At 33.3% G+C, this 21,670-nt stretch overlaps 1 protein-coding gene across 1 annotated transcript; it reads left to right on the forward strand.

Annotated features, from left to right (window-relative positions):
* The first annotated feature begins 1,204 nt into the window (after nt 1–1,204).
* On the forward strand, nt 1,205–21,213 carry LOC120114204 (ubiquitin domain-containing protein DSK2b-like). Its single transcript, XM_039135182.1, has 4 exons — nt 1,205–1,395; nt 17,354–17,445; nt 20,452–20,596; nt 20,639–21,213. Exons 1-4 carry the CDS (start codon nt 1,205–1,207, stop codon nt 21,144–21,146), a joined length of 936 nt encoding a protein of 311 aa, XP_038991113.1. The 3' UTR covers nt 21,147–21,213.
* Nucleotides 21,214–21,670: the final 457 nt, after the last annotated feature.

A 21,670-nucleotide genomic window follows, 5' to 3' on the forward strand; every position in this document is an offset into this window, starting at 1 on the left:
GTACGGAGAATGCACGATAACTCTATAGGATGTGGCCATGCAACTCTGGGTCCCAACAAACGGGATGCCAGTGGTGCTGAAATTTTTTTACGAAAATGTGGAAGTTCTTTGCAATGGTAAGCCCAAATTAAAAAGGGCGACGTTTGAGGCTATCGTGGTTGAAGAATCAATTTAAGCTCGAACGAAATAGTACCAAACATGAAAATTTATATGCAACTCGAGCATATATATTACAGTTGATTGGGGAAGTTTTGATGCCGAATAAATCTAGTAATCTGGTTCACACACAATATCTCCCGTTTTTGAGTAATTTTTAGAATACTCGTCAATACAGTTGGGGATCAGTGATATTGGTGTTCTTGTACTGTGAGATATGCAAGGCATCATTAACCGTAAATGATTCTAATACAACAAAAATCGATGAATGTTTGATGTTGCTACAATTATGGGCTTTTCATAGACTTCCATTTATAACACCGATTAGTCGAACCGCTATTGACTTTCCTCTTGCCTGGAGATAATATTTTTATATTTTAATTTTTAATTTTAATTAGAATTTATATATTGTGATTAAAAATAATTAATGAATAATTTTTTATTTTTATATTCAAATGAAGGCATAAGATAAAAAGAACATGGTTGGTGCATAATAATAGTAAAGAGTTTAGGTTTAAGATCGACAATTATAGCAAAAAAGAGGTATAATAATATTAATATAATAATATATTTTTATAATTATTTTATTTATGTTTATTTTTTTAAATTTTTTATTTATAATTTTATAATGCATAATTAATTTTTATAAATTTTAATTGTATTGTTTAATTGGAGGTCGTACGTAGAGGAAGAAATTATTGTGTGTGTGTCACAAGACGTTTGGGATGGTTGTGAATATTGGTGTATTGTTACATCATTGATTCATTTTACTTTTGTTAAGATCTAGTTTTCTGATAGAGTGATGAGGTAGTTCGGCTTCCACCAGCCTATTCTGCAGATTCTACGTGATCATTACCACCTTCACATTTTAGATGGACGAGGTAAAAACAAAGTGGATTGGGTTGCAAAGCATGCAAAATACATTAATAATTGGAACAACAGAGCTTCACACTTGCCAACTCTTTATCCCATTCAAGATGATGACTTTGATTTTAAAACTTTGGCTTACCTTCATTATTATTGGGATAATAGAAAGTCATACATAACAATGTTGGGACAAAGGCGACAATTTACCAAATTTAAGAAAACATTTGGTAAAGACAAAAAATTTATTCCGAGTGGAAGTGGGAGTTCATCTCAACAACATGAAGCGAAAACAACACCTGATAATAGCTCAACACCACAGTTTGCTGATTCTGCTGTTCCAGCATACATACATGGGTTTGGAAATCCTCAGCTGTATGAGTTTATGAATCCTCATACGCTTATATACTTTTCCATGTTTGAATCAACGCATGATTTTGAGAAATGACATTTATGATGTCAAATACGATTATTTTTCAATCTACGTTACTAGTAGAGATGGGAGAGAAGAGTGGTGGGATGGGATATCATAGTGGTGGGCATATATTTTCAGGGAATGATGAGGATGACTACTACACTCCTGAGTAAGCGCAACGACCACAATGCACTTAACGTCTGCCTATACATTATTATTCCATAGTATCTAGGCATGGACAAGAATTATAAACTCCATTTTTTTATTTTTTCTACTTGTATAAAAGTTAATAATAAATAAAATGTGAAAATTCATCACACTGACTCAAAAATAAATAGGAAAAACTAAATGTTCATCCATTCAAATAAAATATGGAAATCCATCACACTCGTTCAAATTGAACTAAAAGAAATTCAAATATTCATTCCAATACAAATACATATATGATTACTAATGAGGCATTTATCCTTGTAGATTTGGAATTTTTTTCGAATGACCATTACCCATAAATAATTCGTATCTCATTGGTTAAACTTTCTCTCAACTATGAAAATCCATATTGGTATGAATACGAGTGGACTCAGGTCAACTCTTTGGACCTCTACGAAGCATTGGTTTTTGCATCCATTCGTCATGATCATTTTTCGGCCAATATGATTCATTTGGAATTGAAGCGAACTCATAGCTATAGACATTTAATATCCTTTGTAGGTGAAAACACTCATCAACATAATTGTACAGGCTTACACCAACATGCATACATGCAGCGACTACATGAGCACATGTATATCTCTATGCCTGAAAGCGTCCACAACCACACCATCTGTGTCGCAAATCAACTCTAAATATTTGAGCTTCTCCTTCTTCGTTGCATCGTATAAATAACTTTTGAACTATATTATAATATAACAATTAAGAAAAAATGTTTTTGGACTTGAATTGAATTTATTCAAAGTTTTCAAAAATAATTCAAAGTCCATTTAACTAGGAATTGGGAACAAAATGTTTTTCTGGACAAAAAGTATTGATAATGTTCTTACAGTATTGATACATCACGAACATTATCGATACTGTTCATATGGTACTGATACCAAATGTAAGGGAAGTATCGATACTCACTAGGTAGTATCGATACTACCTGTAATGCTAAAATTCCAGAATGCAAAAATGGTACTGATACCCAAAGGGGTACCAATACTACTTTACATAGTAGTATCGATACCATAGGCTTAGTATCAATACCGTCAGGCCCAAGGACTACTAACAGCTAGTTTTATTTAAAATTAACAAAGGTAGTAACGATATTCCCTTTAGGAGTACCGATACCCTCTGTATTGGGCAATTTTATTTTGCAGAGAAAACATCCCCAAATCACTCCCAACAACTATAAATGACCACAACTTCATTCCAACATATAAATACAAGTTCAAGACACTTGAAGAAGGGTTAGAACAACTATTCAAGCAATCAAACACAAGAGAAGAACTTTTAACCCTTTATTCCAATTCTCTTATAAATATTTTGTTCTTGTGAGCTTTAATTCTTTGTAAACACCTACTTTAGAGAGGTTTTATTTGTTTACTTCTTTTTATACTTATATAAAGGGATTTGGTTCTAGTTTAGCCAAGTGAAAAACTAGGGAGTTATAAAGGTTACTCTTGATCATTGAAAGAGAAAAAACAAATTATTGAATTTGTTAGAAAATCCTTAGTGAGGAACTAAGGTAATGTTAGAGTATGCCCAAAGACCAATCATATGATGATTGTAATAATACTTTTATTTACCGATTTTATTGAATAAAGACATTGCCATTATTATTTTCAATTATATATATGTTTTAACATAAACTGGAAGATAATAAAGTCCATATAATGACATAATTGTTATTATTAAAAGATCCCTAGTCAAGTATTATTATGGGCATGGACAATAATAATACGCTTAAGACTAACATATTATTGATTGATGACAATGAGTTGTCATTGACTTATAAGTGTCAGAATTGATACATGATTATATCGTTAGAGAACAATGTATTGGATTGACCCACCATGAGCATGTGTCTTGGATTATTATGTGACAGTCATAACATTGCTCATGGTGATGACTATATGTATGATCCTCAGACTTGAGATCAATATTATCCCAACATATATTGTTATATATAAAGGACATAAGGATGTAATACATAAAAGAGTTAATCACCAAGATGACATGTCGAATCATATTTTCTTGTAACTTAGGTGACAATGATACATTGTTAAATGTCACTCATTGTATGTAATATTAGAATTGTTCTAATAATTACTACTAACGTTACAAGAACCTACAGGGTCACACCCTAGGATTGAAACGAGCAAAGATGTACAATTTGTTGTATGATACTAAAATATATCTAGAGTTAATTAAGTATATGTTTTAATAATCCTGAATATTTAATTTCAATTAATTAAATATAGATTTAATTAATTTGAAATAATAAAATCCCTAATATGATTAGAGTAACTTGGATATAAAAGGATTATTAAATTCTAATTAATTAAATATAGATTTAATTAATTTGAAATAATAAAAACCCTAATATAATTAGGGTAACTTGGCTATAAAAGGGTGTGTTAGGTCTTGCAGCCGTTTTAGAGAACACACACAAAAACCTTCAGCCATTTTTCTCTCAAAACGGTTTTGGGGAAAAACAAAATTGTTCTCAATCGGGTGAACTGAGTAGAGGCCGAGACGTGATTTCGTGGAGGCTTACGATTCGAACCGATATACACCACCAATATTCACTACTGTCCTTACTGTTTTTCAAGGAACCCGCTGTAACTATTTGCATCTCTTCCTCCTGATTTCGGTTTTTTGTACTTGGATCACTGGTGAGACCGTCGAGTTTTGTTTCCACTATACCATGGGGTGTGCCGACGGTCCCAACAGTGGCATCAGAGCCACTTGTACGATCTGAATTTGGGTTAAATTTTTGGTTGATGCGATATGTATGAGATGCATATTCTAGTTTTATCGATTTCGGTAAATATGTTAATATCATTGTTCGAATTGATAACCGCAACAATTAATATGTTAATCTGTTAATATGTTTTTCAATTAATTTGTTGCTGGATGATCTGTGGGAGTTCGATAACATATCGCGTTTGGAAGTGGAACAATGGTTGTTTTGATGCAGAAAACATTCGGGATTGAAAATCCCAAAAGCACGATTCTGTTGATAATTGTTATCAAATCATGAAGTTTTTCCATGGAAACATAAGTACAAATTGAAGGCCAGTATAATTTGTTTTAACAAAGTCGTAAGAACGTGTATATATATATGATATGTTTTTTTGCACGGTATTTGACATGCATGGTTTTAGCCCTTGTTCACTTTATAATGGTTTAATTTGAAATACGGTCTGCGAGCCGTGCCTTTCTATATCTCTTTTGTATTTCTCTTCTCATCTTACTCCCTCGTATGTAAAATGAGTTTCTTTTAAAATTGTAAACCTATGAATATTTACAAGGAGCAGAAGAATGGCCAGAAGATGCCTAGAGAGTAGTCTTAGGCTTTAGGGTTCTTAGTTCTCCCATTAACTTGGGATGGGCCACCTTAGTCATTGGTTTGGGCTATAACCATTGCATCTTATTTATTGTTATATTTGTTATATATGCAATACATCAAATGATAAAATAAGAATAAATATTGATGAGATCAATAAGGGCCTAATATTAAAACGAACAACGATGAGATAATTACGTAAATCCCTCTTTATAATCTAAGTTAACTTAACCGTCCAATATTTACCCTCGTTAAGGCTTTGATCGATATTGTGTGGGCTTTGCCAAAGCATTGGCATATAAATCTATCTTGGTTAAATGCGAAGAATAAGCAAGTGATATTCACCAGTTGAAATATTGGTAATAACTTAGCTAGGTTATTCTAATAGGATTAGAAACCTAGAGGTTAAATATTTGGATAAGTCATGATATGACTTGAACAAAAGTTGTTCACCAAAATGAGGAGTTACATGAGATGTAACTAGTCAAGTGTTACTTACCTAAATAATCACTATCCTAAAATAAAAGCCAAAGCTGATTTAGGAAATTGATGTATTACCCACTAGAAAAAATTTCGTTAATTTTTTCTGAAATTAAAACAAAGAGGGTTTTTAATTTTGAATAAAATAGTGGGAGTAATTTTTAAATAAAGTCCTATTTATAAATTTTAATTCAGTAAATTTACTTACTTTAATATTTCCATTATTCTAGATTTAATGGCAAACAACACTTTAATACTGCGATTACTCCTTGAGAAGGATAAACTTAATGGTATAAATTTCTTTGACTGGTTTCGTAATTTGAGAATTATTCTCAAACAGGAAAGAAAGAATATGTCATTGAGGAACCTGTTCCTGATGAACCGACAACTAATGCTTCAAAAGCTGACAAAGACAAATTCAAGAAACATATGGATGATATGTTAGATATTGGATGTCTAATGCTTGCCACCATGACTCCTGAGCTTCAGAAGCAACATGAGGACATGGTTGCAAATGAGATGATTCAAAATCTCAAAGAAATATATGAAGAGAAAGCACGTCAAGAGAGATATGAGACCTCTAAAACTCTATTTCAATGCAAAATAGCAGAGGGAACTCCTGTAGGAGCTCATGTCATCAAGATGATGGGCTACATCCAAACGTTGGAAAAGCTGAGATTTCCTCTCAAAGATGAATTGGCTACCGATGTTATCCTGCAATCGTTGCCAGATAACTTTAGCCAATTTGTCCTTAATTTCTACATGAATGAAATTAACAAGACTTTGCCACAGTTACTTGGCATGTTACGAACTGCTAAAAGTAACATGAAAAATGTTGGACCTAAGCCCATTCTGATGGTCCACAAGGACAAAGGAAATGGAAAGCAAAAGGTAGTGGCAAAGTCTAAGGGCAATGGTAAGACAAACAAAAATGGAAAAATGCATTGAAACCCAAAGAGGGAGTTAGCAAAGAAGGAAAATGTTTCAATTGTGATAAGACCAGACATTGAAAGAGAAACTACCCTGTTTACCTTGAAGAGGTCAAGAAGGCGAAAGCAAACAGAACGTTTGTTTCAGGTATTTATGTTATTGATGTTAATTTGCCAACATCTACTTCTTGGGTATTAGATACCGGTTGTGGTTCTCATATTTGTACTTATGTACAGGGACTACAAAAGAGAAGGAATTTGGCTAAAGGAGACATTGACCTACAAGTGGGAAATGGAGCAAGAGTTACTGCATTAGCTATAGGGACATATGTTTTATCTTTGCCTAGTGGACTTGATTTAAATTTAGAGGATTGTTATTATGTGCCTAGTTTGACTAAGAAAATTATTTCTATTTCTTGTTTGGACAAGATTGGTTTTGAGATTATTATTAAGAATAATTGTTGTTCTTTTTATCTCGATAGTGTTTTTTATGGTTCAACACAATTGGTTAATGGTCTCTATATTTTGGAACACCATTTATAATATAAATACTAAGAGATAAAAAAACAAATGAATCGAATCAAACTTATCATTGACATTGTAGTTTAGGCCATATAAGTGAGAAACGCATATCAAAACTCCATAAAGATGGATTCTTAGATTCATTTATTTTTGAACAATATGATGAATGCGAATCTTGCTTGTTGGGAAAATGACTAAAGCTCCTTTTAGTAGTAAAGGTAAGTGAGTAAGTGATTTATTGAGGTTAATACATAGTGATATATGTAGACCAATGAATACACAATCCAGAGGTGGATTCCGTTACTTCATTACTTTTATCGATGACTTTAGTCAGTATGGGTATATTTATCTTATGCGCCATAAATCTGAAGCCCTTGAAAAGTTTAAGGAATTTAAAAATGAAGTACAAAATCAACTAGGCAAGAGTATTAAGGCACTTCGATCAGATCGAGGTGGAGAATACTTAAGCATAGAGTTTGATGAACTCTTAAAAGAATGTGAGATTGTCTCATAGCTTACACCACCTGGTACACCACAGTGGAATGGAGTTTCTGAAAAAAGGAATCGAACACAGTTAGACATGGTTCGATTGATGATGAGTCATAGTGATCTTTCGACTTCTTTTTGGGGACATGCACTTGAAACAGACACTTTCACACTAAATCGTGTTCCATCTAAATCGGTTCAAAAGACACCATATGAGATATGGACTGGGAAACGTCCTAGTATGTCTTTTATGGAGATTTGGTGTTGTGAAGCTTATATAAAACATCAGATGTCTATAAAGCTCAAACTAAATCTCATAAGTGTATATTTGTTGGATATCCTAAAGAAACTAAGGGATACTATTTCTTTCACCCTAACGAGAACAAAGTGTTTTTTGCTCGAACATGAGTTTTTCTCGAAAGAGAATTTCTCTAAAAGAAAGGGAAGGGTAGAAATATTGAACTTGGAGAAGTTTAAGAGCAACAGATAAATGAACCTAAAGTTGAGCATGTTTAACAAGTTGTTGAGGAGCATTCAACATATTTAGAAACACAATCACTGCGTAGATCCACAAGAGAACATTGTGCACCTGAGAGATTTGGATTTCTCGTTACGACACATAGAGATGTTCTTCTTATGTATCAAGATGAGCCCAGGATTTATCAAGAGGCATTTTCTAGCCCAGACTCTAAGAAATAGCTTGAAGCCATGAGATCTGAGATGGATTCCATTTCAGTAAACCAAGTATGGACTTTGGATGAACCACCTGAAGGGGTCAAATCTATAGGGTGTAAATGGGTTTTCAAGAAGAAAATCGATATAGATGGTAATGTACAAACATACAAGGGGAGATTAGTCGCTAAAGGTTTTCAACAAGTTCATGGTGTAAACTATGACGAAACATTCTCCCCTGTAGCTATGTTTAAGTCCATCCGGATCCTGCTCGCAATAGCTGCATTCCATGATTATGAAATCTGGCAAATAGACGTCAAAACTACCTTCCTTAATGGAAAACTTGAAGAGGATGTGTATATGACACAACCAGAAGGTTTTATCTTTCCAGAAAATACTGGAAAGGTTTGTAAGCTACAGAGGTCTATTTATGGACAAAAACAAGCTTCTCAAAGCTGGAATCTTCATTTCAATGATGCAATCAAAGAGTTTGGTTTTATCATAAATGAAGATGAGCCTTGTGTTTATAAGAAGGCTAGTGGGATCATTGTTTCTTTCCTAATCTTGTATGTAGATGACATACTCATCATAGGAAATGATATACCTACTTTACAGTATGTTAAGACTTGGTTAAGTATTTGTTTTTCTACGAAAGATTTGGGTGAGGCAGCGTATATCTTAGGAGTTAAGATCTATAGAGATAGATCAAGACGACTTCTAGGTCTAAGTCAAAGTACATATATAGACAAAGTGCTGAAAAGGTTCAGTATGGAAGAATCCAAGAAAGGATTTTTGCCTGTGAGACATGGCATTTCTCTATCAAAGGAAATGTGTCCTTCAACTCCACAAGAAATAGAACAGATGAATAAGATTCCATATGCTTCGGCTATTGGTTCTATCATGCATGCCATGATATGTACTTGACCAGATGTATCATATGCTTTAAGCATGACGAGTCGGTATCAAGCGAACCTTGGTGAAAATCATTGGGTTGTGGTTAAAAATATCCTAAAGTACTTAAGAAGAACTAAGGATAAATTTATTGTCTATGTAGGGGATGAAGAGCTTTGTATAAAAGGTTATACTGATGCCAGGTTTCAAACTGACAAGGATGACTCACGATCGTAATCGGGTTGTGTTTTATCTTAATGGAGGAGCTGTGAGCTGGAAAAGTTTGAAGCAAGACATAGTAGCTGATTCTACAACAGAGGTTGAATACATTGTAGCAGTGAAGCAGCAAAAGAGGCTGTTTGGATCAAGAAGTTTATAATGGAATTAGGGATTGTTCTCAGCATATCAGATAATGTAGAACTCCGTTGTGACAATAATGGAGCCATTGCATAAGCAAAGGAACCCAGATCTCATCAACTATCCAAACATATTCTTAGGCTCTTTCATCTCATTCGAGAGATCATTGATCGAGGAGATGTGGAAATACGTAGAGTACATACGGATGACAACATTGCTGATCCCTTGACGAAGCCTCTTACACAGCAGAGGCATGATCGTCACACTGAGTCACTTGGTATTATATATGTGAGTGATTGGTCTTAGTGCTAGTGTGTGATTGTTAGAGTATGCCCAATGACCAATCATATGATGATTGTAATAATACTTTTATTTATCAATTTTATTGAATAAAGACATTGCCGTTATTATTTTCAGTTATATATATGTGTTTAACATAAACTGGAAGATAATAAAGTCCATATAATGACATAATTGTTATTATTAAAAGATCCCTAGTCAAGTATTATTATGGGCATGGACAATAATAATACGCTTAAGACTAACATGTTATTGATTGATGACAACGAGTTTTCATTGACATAGAGATGTCAGAAATGATACATGGTTATATTGTTATAGAACAATGTATTGGATTAACCCACCATGAGCATATGTCTTGGATTATTATGTGACAGTCATAACATTGCTCATGGTGATGACTATATGTATGATCCTCAGACTAGAGATCAATATTATCCCAACATATATTGTTGTATGTTTTGATGCAGCTAAACAAGCTCCGTAAATGGTTGCTCTATAAAGACTGTTATTGAATATATCTCAATATATGTAGTGGGTGTGTATGATTAAGATAGGATTTGTCCTTCATACATAATAGGAAATATATTACAGGCCACTTGATTGAATAAGACTAGAAACGCATGATCACGCTCGAATAAGTTGATATGAGATATCATAAACTATTTGTTCATTAAAGTCTACTCTAGATATCAAGAAACAATAGATGGGCTATACAAGTGTGACTATTTAAAGACTTGTGCCTATTCTAGATATAAAGGACATAAGGATGTAATACATAAAAGAGTTAATCACCAAGATGACATGTCGAATCATATTTTCTTATAACTTAGGTGACAATAATATATTGCTAGATGTCACAAGAACCTACAGGGTCACACCCTAGGATTGAAACGAGCAAAGATGTACAATTTATTATACAATACTAAAATATATCTAGAGTTAATTAAGTATATGTTTTAATAATCCTGAATATTTAATTTCAATTAATTAAATATAGATTTAATTAATTTGAAATAATAAAATTCCTAATATGATTAGGGTAACTTGGATATAAAAGGATTATTAAATTACAATTAATTAATTTGAAATAATAAAAACCCTAATATGATTAGGATAACTTGGCTATAAAAGGGAGTGTTAGGTCTAGCAGCCGTTTTAGAGAACACACACAAAAAACCTTCAACCATTTTTCTCTCAAAACAGTTTTGGGGGGGGAATTGCTCTCAATCGGGTGAACTGAGTAGTGGTCGAGACGTGATTTCGTGGAGGCTTACAATTCGAACCGATCTACACCACTAGTATTTACTATTGTCCTTGCTATTTTCAAGGAACTCGCTGTAAGTATTTGCATATCTTCATCCCAATTTCAGTTTTTCGTACTTGGATCGCTTGTGAGACCGTCGAGTTTTGTTTCCAATGCGCCATGGGGTGCACCGACGGTCCCAACATAGTGGAGGTAGACTTAGTTGAGAATTATATTTTTCTTTCTCCTTACTCCTTAAACCATTTTTTCCAATTCACTCCCTTGCAACCTTTTCGGTTGTTCAATTGAACTTTTTCGATCCTAACAATTGGTATCAGAGTTTGACTCGTTAGAAGGTTTCACATCTTTTAGATGATCCTCGAAGAAGCTCTACCAATTCCAGACGTAACCGACAAAGAGATGGTTTCAATCTCCGTGACTATTACATTGAAGATTCACAATCGGTCAACAAGCCACCCCACTTCAATGGAGCTAACTACGTCTATTGGAAGATTAAGATGTTTCTCTTCATTCAAGCAAATTATCTAGGAGCTTGGAACTTAATCATGAAGGGTTACTCCACTCCACCCAATGAGATAGATGCTTAGAGTGATAGAGAGAAAAAGAAGTTCCAACTCAATGCTAAGGCTATGCACATCCTCTTTTGTGCATTAGGCCCAGATGAATATGGAAGAGTCTCCTCTTGTTTCAATGCCAAGAAGATATGGGATAAGCTCCAAGTCACTCATGAAGGAACCGATAAAGTAAGTGAAGCCAAGATAAGCCTTCTTAACAATAGCTACGAGAATTTCAAGATAAAAACTGATGAAGACATCAAAACTATGATGGATATATTTTTCGTGATTGTAAACAGTCTCAAGGGATTTGGAGAAGTAATCCCTAATGAGAAGCTTATGAGAAAGATGATCTACTCTATTCCAAAGTCTTGGTAATTGAAAAAGACGTCAATCGTTGAGGCTAAGAATCTAAAATCTCTCACTCTCGATGAGCTGATTGGTTCTCTTCTCACTCATGAGTTGATGGTGAAGGATTAGGAAGACGAGGAATAGAAGCAAAATAAGAAGAAGAATGAGGTAATCATTTCCTTCAAATCCACCAATGAGAGTAATCATGATTCAAAAAAAGAGGTGAATGAAGACAATGATAAAGAAGAAGAGATGGCCAAGCTCTTCAAAAGGTTCAAAAGATTCATGACTTCCAAGGAAGTGAAACATGGATCGAGCAAGAAAAAGAGTCCCCTGGTGTGCTTCAGTAGTCAAAGAACGGGGCATTTCAAGTATGAATATCCCCTCCTAAAGAAGAAGAGATCAAGCAAGAAAAAGGCATTTGTGGTAGCTTGGAGTGATGAAAATGAATATAATGATAAAGATGAAGTAGCCAACCTATGCCTTATGGCCATCGAAGAAGATTCAATGGTAACTTCTAACTCAAATGAATTAGATTCCTATTCTTTTGATGAGTTACAAGTTGCTTCCAATGAGTTGTATTTGGAATTTGAGACCATGAATTCCAAATATAAAAAATTAATTTCAAAACTTAAAGTTGAAAATGATTTGGTTTTGAAAGAAAAAGTTGATTTTGAAAAACAAAATGATTTAGAGCTTTCAAAAGTCAAAATCAATGATTTAGAAAAAGAAAATTTTGATTTGAAAGTTAAGGCTGAAATCTTAGCAGAAGAAAAATAATTAATTTCTTAAAATAACTCATTATGTTTAAAAATGACAAAATGCTCACATTGTCATTTTAATGGTCATATGGAACATAATTGTCCTATAAAGAAAAGAAAATCTTTTAAAATTAGACAAGTATGTGTTCTTAAGGGAACAAGGGGCATTGAAACTAATGTTCAAGGATACAAAGCAATTTGGATACCAAAATCTACTTAATGTCTCTTGTAGGTGCGTGAGAGCAATGGTGATGAAAATAAAGATGTTCAAATGCTCTATCCACACTTGAAAAGGAACGGGTAACCTCTAAGCGTGAAAGCTTTTTGATTTTACATAATTGGTTGTTCATTTAGTTTTTTAGGCATGCATGAGTTTTGATCTTAAATGGTTATGTTTTGTTTTTTATCTCATGTATGTTGAAAAAGTTTTATTATGAACATTTTACAGTTTTAATGTTTTTCATAATTTTTAGTTCATTATAGTTAATTTTGGTCAAAATTGATTTTAAATGCAAATGATATCTCTTTAACAATTGATATCAATTTTTTCAAATGCTTTGATTTTGCAAATTTTAATTTTTGACCTAAATTTAAATGTTTATGCATGTGGTTAAAATGAAAATGATATCTCTCTAACAATTGATATAAACTTTTCAAATGCATAACATTTTTTGGAAACCTTTATGCACATGTACTTGATTTCAACAATTGGTATTGCATAAAGTATTTTAGACTTGGATATATTGAATTTCATGTGCTACTAACATGTTTGTTATTCTTTGCTGAAATTCAATTTTGTTTAAGTGTCAAGCTTTTAAAGTTAAATTTTTATTTGGAATGCACTTTTTAGGGGGTGCTTTGAGTTTTCAAATGTTTTAAATGTCATGTTTCAATTTCTTAATGAAAAAGGGGGAGCTGAACATTTTCATACTTTTTCCAAAAATTGATATCATTTTCATTAAATATTTTATTAAGGGGGAGTTTTGCCAAAAACAATTTTTCAAATGTTTTTTATATAAAAAATGGGGAGATTGTTGAACTATATTTTGATATAACAGTTAAGGCAAAATGATTTTGGACTTGAATTGAAATTATTCAAAGTTTTCAAAAATAATTCAAAGTCCATTTAACTTGAAATTGAGCACAAAAAGTTTTTCTAGACAAAAAGTACCGATATTGTTCTTACAGTATCGATATTGTTCATATGGTACCGATACCAAAGGTAAGGGAAGTATCGATACTCACCAAGTAGTATCGATACTACCAGTATTGCTCAAATTCTAGAATAAAAAAATGGTACTGATACCCAAAAGGGTACCGATACTACTTTACATAGTAGTATCGATATCATAGGCTTAGTATTGATGCCATCAGGCACTACAACTAGTTTTATTTAAAATTAAAAAAGGTAGTACCGATACTCCCTTTAGGAGTACCAATACCCTCTGTACTGAGCAATTTTATTTTACAGAGAAAACATCCCTAAACGGCTCCAAATCACTCCCAACGACTATAAACGGCCACAACTTCAAGACACTTAAAGAAGGGTTAGAACACCTATTCAAGCAATAAAACACAAGAGAAGAGCTTTCACTCTTTATTTAAATTCTCTTGTAAATATTTTTATTCTTGTGAGCTTTAATTCTTTGTAAACACCTACCTTAGAGAGGTTTTATTTGTTTACTTATTTTTATCATTTTATAAAGGGGTTTGGTTCTAGTTTAGCCAAGTGAAAAACTAGGGAGTTGTAAAGGTTACTCTTAATCCTTGAAAAAGAAAGAACAAATTAGTGAATTTATTAGAAAATCCTTAGTGGGGAGCTAAGGTAGTGGAGATAGACTTAGTTGAGAAGTCGAACCACTATAAATCGCTGTGAAAAAGTTTCTATATTTTCTTTCTCCTTACTCCCTAAACCATTTTTTTCAATTCACCCCTCTTGCCACCTTTTCGGTTGTTCATTTGAGCCTCTTCGATCCTAACAATGACACAAAAAAAGTATGACCAATTTGGTCAAAGTCATGAACTACCATTGAGGTTGTCAATCGTTTGTTTGCTTCCATTGCTTCCATCATTGTAGGAGCCCAAGTTTTACCTTTATTTATGAGAGCGCAATCTTTCTCCCTTTATCGGATCAAACCTTAACCAACCTAAAATACGTGTCTTTCACTACACTCGATATTGGGAGATAACATGTACCTTTAAGTACTGAATTAATGGCCTCAGCAAGGTTTGTTGTCATGTGTTAGTATCGTCGACCACCATCGAATTCTTGTAACCACTTTTCCCGTGATATTTTCGAAGCCCACTTTCAAACACGCTGATCATCATAAAACATCTTTAAATTCTCCAACCTCTTATCAAAATTTGATTGGCGTAGTTCGTATAATGTTTCATAATATATATATTGTTAAACATCAACTAAAAAACAAATAAATTGATACACACATGTTTAAAATAAAACTTACCCATGCTTACTATCTGACTACAAATGCAGACATTATGAAACTGATCGATATTATTCTTACCAATATGGAAGATACAGAATGTGGGATATGCATACGAAGGTATCCAATGACTTATTGGTTGTTCAATTGTTTCCAAAATACTCATTCCTCAATCGGATATCAAGCAAATTCCATATTCTTGAACGACGCATGAACGTAGATTGGTCAAAAGAAATACCAAGCCTTAGCTGTCTCTCATTCAAAAATGGCGAATGCAACTGGGAAGATATTTTGTTCACCATCTTATGTGACTGCTATCAATAATGCATGCTTATATTAACCATATAACCATGTATTATCTACTTGGACCATATGTTTGCAGAATGAAAATCCTTATATGCTCGACTTGAACAGCCAAAAGAGCCTACGAAATATTTTCTTCCCTGGAACAAGTTTACCTTCTTTGTAGTATGCAAGCATGGTTTGAGACTTCACTATAGTTTTCAGGATGAATCATTTCATTGCTTGTAACAAATCTGGTAGCTCATTGTATGATGCATCCAATCTTCAAACGTCAGCCTCGTTGCCTTCAACTTTGCATACCAAACCTTACAATATTTTACTTGGTATCCCAGTTGGCTTCGAATAGATGCAACTAATATTAAACAAGGGATTCTTGGATTTTTTAAACCAACACTTTCACATATTGACATATTACATCGGAGTCCAATAGTTGGTGGTCGTGTTCGATGGAGTTTTGCAAACATGTGTAAAGACCATTGTACCTTGTGATGACCCAAGCATCATGCCTACGAATTTTTTAGACTCTAATCTTCCACTTGAACTCTCGGCCATATTTAACACACTTTGTATATATGGTTTTCTGGTTGGATTCTACAATATGGAAATCAACATGGCATTTGATGGAATACTCTTTAATTGCCTACGTAGCTTCAGTTATCTCTAAATTGCATCATAACTAAAAATTAACTCAAATTTTCAAATGATTTAACCACATGGTATGGAGTTAAATGTGACATATCTGAGCATTCAGGTGCCCTCATCATATCATAATCTATCTCGTACATGTGAGGAATATGATAATATGATGTTGGAACTTCATCTCTGGACAAATCAGTACACCACCACCATAGAAATTGTCATTGTTGTCCAAAATGGGTCATCAGTTTCTTTATCTTCGCTGGAATCATTATATATTTCTCCCCATCAATTTTCAGAATCAACATCAACATTCAATTTCGAATGATGTATGCTTCTCGTCCCATACTTTGTTACCGTCGATGTCCTACCTACTTCATTTCCACTTTCCAATAGCTCCATAATATTGTTTATCAATCTGTATATTAAGTCCTCAAGCTCATTTCTAAAATCCATTTGAGATAAATTTCCAGTCATATTTCTTGATGACCTAGGAACATCATATTTGTTACGCACGTCAACAAATAACTCAATAACTGCAATATTTGTTTACTCATGTAATCTAATCATGGTTTCAATATCATTATCTTTTTCAACTGGTACTGCATCATATCTGACTGGATTATGACATACCATAAATCTACACCTCAAACCATCAACTGTAGCTTCAATTTTTCTTTCTATCCTATGTTTCATTTCTACAAATATGATGTCCCTTTTGAACATCATACTTATAGGTCTTTCAGATTGAAAAACAACTCTAACCTCATTTTCCATAATATGTCCATTATAATGGACAATCGTGAAAAAATTGTTGCTCGTGTTCGCTACAGATTAAAAAAAAATTAATTTAGAATAAAATATACAGGTACATATACTATGATAAAAATTATTAATCGTAAAATACTTCAAATAAAAATTCGTCAAACTTACTTGATCATTTCTTCTAATTACTTGATTTGGAAAAAATTCTTTCGATCACTCTTCCTCTATGAATTACTTCCTCTGCCAATTGCTTTCCTTTTCAAGCTCCTACGCTTTTTTCTATAACTTATTCCCAAACAATTGCTCCATTCATATAGATATATAGCTAAGAATTTTTTTTCTATGTTAAAGTTGTATTTTATCTAATCTACAAGAATAAAATCTTATCAAACCAACCCTAATCTTGTTTCCTTAGTCTACTCACATGCCCTGCTCATCTACTATGCTACCATGCCCTAGTCACACAGGAAAAAGCCTTTCTTTTTTTTACCCTTATATATATATATATAAATATACATATATAAGTTTTACCCTAATATATATATATATAAACTTGTTTTTATTATACTAAATTTTACCCTGATTGTTCCCAGTTTTTGCTTCTATTTATTGGTAAGGCCATGAATGAGTTGTAATGTATGCATTGGATGTAGCAATTCAAGTGAAGCTTCAGTCAAGCAGTCTAGGTTTAAGGGAGCACAGTCAAACTGGAAAAAAGATAAAGGAGGTGAGAGACGCATTGTAGGTATGACGTTTCACCTTGGTCGCATAGACCATCATACAACTTTTCAGTGTACCGTAACATTCACCCCATTCAAAGAAATAATCCGTAAACTGCATCATTTTAAGAAATAAAAATCCAAATGGATTATTATAAAAAATTCATCCTGTTTTCGTTTTGGAATACCATGTTGTATTTTATGCTCATCTGCTAGTTAATTTTACGACGCAACAACCTAATACAAGGCTAAGGAAGGGCGTGGCCTAAAATGTTATAAACAACATAACATTTTAGGTTCAGTTGAAAATATTATAAAAAATGTAATATTTTTAGTTGCAACCTAAAATGTTATGAAGAATGTTTGCTCCTGAAAAGAAAAGTAAGGAAAACATAGCGCAACTTAAAATGTTATGTTTGTTCATAACATTTTAGGTCGCGCCTTTCCTTAGCCTTATAGTAGGTTGATAACCTTGTGGTCGTGGGATTGAGTCCCACGGTGGGCAATTCATAATTCTGATTGCAAGAGGTCTTTTACGGAAGCTGCTCTCAACCTGGCGTTGGGGGCAGCTACTATCCTACTTCCCCCTCAACCCATTACATATGGGAATAGGGTCAGCTAATTTATAGTAGGTTGATGCACCATAGAACTCCACTCGTCTGCTTCAAATTTCACACCTACTCCTGATATCACATTCATATTTGCTCAATAAATCCCCCACCTATAGGGATATCATCTTCAAGATGGAAAACTACAACCTCAGACATAACGACATAATTGGAATCCTTCCTCGTTTTGAACTATTTCTTGAAAGCTTTATTGAACTTAGATTTTCTTACATCGGGTTTTTTCTTATGAAATTTCTTCAAGATCCCCCTATTTTCCTTCAAATAAAATAGGAGAATCTGAAAGAACGATCTTCGATTACGAGAAGAAAAAGTAAGGGATGGGCTTGAAAAGTTTGCACTTTGGGAACAAACCTAAAGCAAGGAGTAGACGAAGAGCTTGAGTAATGATTTAGGTGAGTAGATGCAAACATACATAGTGAGGTGGTTGAGGAGACAGTGAGATTGTGAAGAAAGGGGAGTTTTGTGGAACATTGATGTTGATAGATGCACCAACAATGTTGGTGGAGGTGAGAAAATGGGAATCAATGAGGATTGTTTCATGATTACAATTTTTTTGTTAGTTAGCTATATCCATGTATTTAGGGGGCATTTGGTTTGCGGAAAAGAACATTACCAAAGGGAATAATCTTTTTTGAAATTGCATTCCCACGTTTAGTTCACGAAAAAGATTATTACCAGGGAATAATCTTTTGCCAATGGTAGCATTTTTTTGTTAAAATGGTGGGAATTATGTCATTACCTCCAAAATCATAGATATTAGACAATTCCCGCCACTTTAAACAAGAATATCCCTAGACTAATGAATTCTTTTTATAATGATCCTTTTCAATTCTTATTTTTTGGGTACTTTACTCAACATTATAAATACAATAATAATATACAAAGAATTTAACTTAGTAAAATATTAATAAATTTGAGTATTTAAAATTATTTTATATTTTTAACATTTAATATATTAATTATTTATAATTTTATGAGGTAAAAACTAATATGATTGTAAAGATATAATTATTTAAAATAATCTCTAACTTTAAGTTATTGAAAAATAGATCTTATACATTAAAAAATAATATCTTTGTCCACCCGTGATCATAATATTATTTTTTCATATTATATTATATTTTATATAAAAAATATGATGTTTATGAAAATTATTTAAAAATATATGTTTAATACACTAATTATATATTAAATATATTTTTCTCAAAAGTTAGACAGTAGAAGGATTAAAAATATTTCTATAAAGTTTCATTAAAATATTTATAATTTAATATTAAACTTTAACTTTTTAAAAAAAAAACATGTATCACAAGGATAAATTGGTAAAATATACAGTCAAATAATCTTATATTCCTCAAACCAAACAGTGTAATAAAACATTCCTTCTAAACAAACCAAACAATATAATAAAACATTCCCATAATAATATTACATTCCAGTAACGTTATTCTCATCATAAGTAATCTTATGTTCGGTGAACCAAACACCCCTTAGAAGTAAGTAAAATGGGAAGCATCAGCATTGCCTCTAATTCTGGAGTCATGATGAACTGATGATGTAGTTTTATTTTTTTAATGAATTATGGAGAATTTACTTCCTTGCTGCTGTAGCTTGAAAAGCTATTAATAATTTGAGATGAGGATTTACTTTAATGGCCGATGAAGACTGTTCCTTGCTTGTGCCTGCTAAACCTTTGTTTTTTTAGCTAAGAATTTATCTCACATAGTCACATGTACTGAGTACTTACTTCCCAATTCTTTTTGTCTGTCCATCATTGTCTTAATGGTGGTTCAGTACAGACACTCGCATGTTTTCTTCTCTCTCTATATAGAATTTTTTTATGAGTGGCAATCTGAACTTTTAACAAGGTATCTGGTTGCTTTCATCGGTATAAAAACTTCTTTTGAAAACCTAAAGATATGATGTCATGTATTCAGTATCCCAGTACTCAATGTCATGATACCTTAGGACCTACCGTTATAGATGTTGTGTATGTAATATTTACTTTGTAGATAAATCCATTGCAGGGGAGGGTTAAAGTAACTGTCTAATATGTCCTTTTAAATTTATGCTCAAATACTTAATGATCACTTGGCCGTTTCACTTTCTTCATCCTTCTTGGAGGTTTGCAATCTGATCAAACTGTTCAAAACATATGTTTTGTGGTTTTGCTCCATCTTTAAACAATTTGGTTTGAAAAATTGATAATGTGATTTTTTCAGTAGCCTAGTAAACAATGTCATGATACCTTAAGACCTACAGTTATAAATGTTGCGTATGAAACGTTTACTGTTGAAGATAAATCCATGTCAGGGGAGGGATAAAGAAACTATCTAATATGCGCGTTAAAAACGAATACTTAATGATCACTTGACCATTTCACTTTCTTCACCCTTACTGAAGGTCTGCAAGCTGATCATACTGTTCATGTGGTTCGTGGTTTTGTCCCATCTTCATCAATACCTCCTCCTGCAGCTACCACAAATGTTGGACCTGCTAATACTACATCAGGGGTCACACGTGGTGTTGGTTCCAATGGGGGACCCTGGTTTGGGACCACCATTACTCCCTGGACTTAATCCGCTTGGTGTGGTAATGGAGGTAGTTTGGGTTTGTTTGGATCCGATCTTCCTGAATTTGAACAAGTGCAGGAACAACTAACTCAAAATCCTAATATGATGAGGGAAATAATGAATACACCCGCTATTCAAAGCTTGGTGAATAATCCAGAGTTAATGCGCACTTTGATTATGAACAATCCTCAAATGCTTGAGATTATTGACCGGAATCCAGAGCTTGGGCATATACTTAATGATTCTACCATTCTGCGGCAGACTTTGGAAACTGCTAGGAATCCTGAACTCATGTGTGAAATGATGCGAAACACTGACAGGGCTATGAGCAATACTGAATCCTCTCCTGAGGGATTTAACATGCTTAGGCGTATGTATGAAAATGTTCAAGAGCCATTTTTGAATGCCACAACCCTGGCTGGAAATACACCAGGTCCAAACCAATTTGCAGCTCTTTTCGGCAATCAAGGTGGTTCTCAAGCTAGGGACTCACTCACCTATCAACGCTTCTGTAAGTGGTTCTGAAAGCAGTCGGGGGAAAACCTCCCCTAACACAAATCCTCTTCCTAACCCTTGGAACAACACTGTTGTTGGTGGTATGTTTCAGCCTTCTGTAATTCATTAACGCATTTTTTTTCCTGTCTAGCTATTCCTTTTGGTAAAATGTTCATATACTTTAACACACGTGTATGCATATTAATTTTAAGGTAGGCTTGAATCCTGAACCTTCTGATTGATAAGAAAAGAACCTTTGCTTGCTGAAAAAATGCATGATGCTGAAAGATGATGGTCAAAGTAAATTTGTAATGTCTATTTGATCAATGGGCTATTAAAGCATTTACTAAGTTTAAATTGTTGTGGGATAACTGATTTGATTTAGATTAGTCTTAAGTATAGATTTTTGCCATGTTTAATCTTGCATGATTGATTACAAATTATATGATCTTTTCTTTTGAAATTTAGCAGCATGAACGAGGGATTCTTCCTTCAATAGAAAAAAAATGCACAGGAAGCTAAAAGCGATATGACCTAAACTAATGTACCATAGT

Source organism: Hibiscus syriacus, unplaced genomic scaffold, assembly GCF_006381635.1.
Source record: "Hibiscus syriacus cultivar Baekdansim isolate YM2019G1 unplaced genomic scaffold, ASM638163v2 tig00110221_pilon, whole genome shotgun sequence".
In the NCBI taxonomy this organism is placed as follows: domain Eukaryota; kingdom Viridiplantae; phylum Streptophyta; class Magnoliopsida; order Malvales; family Malvaceae; genus Hibiscus; species Hibiscus syriacus.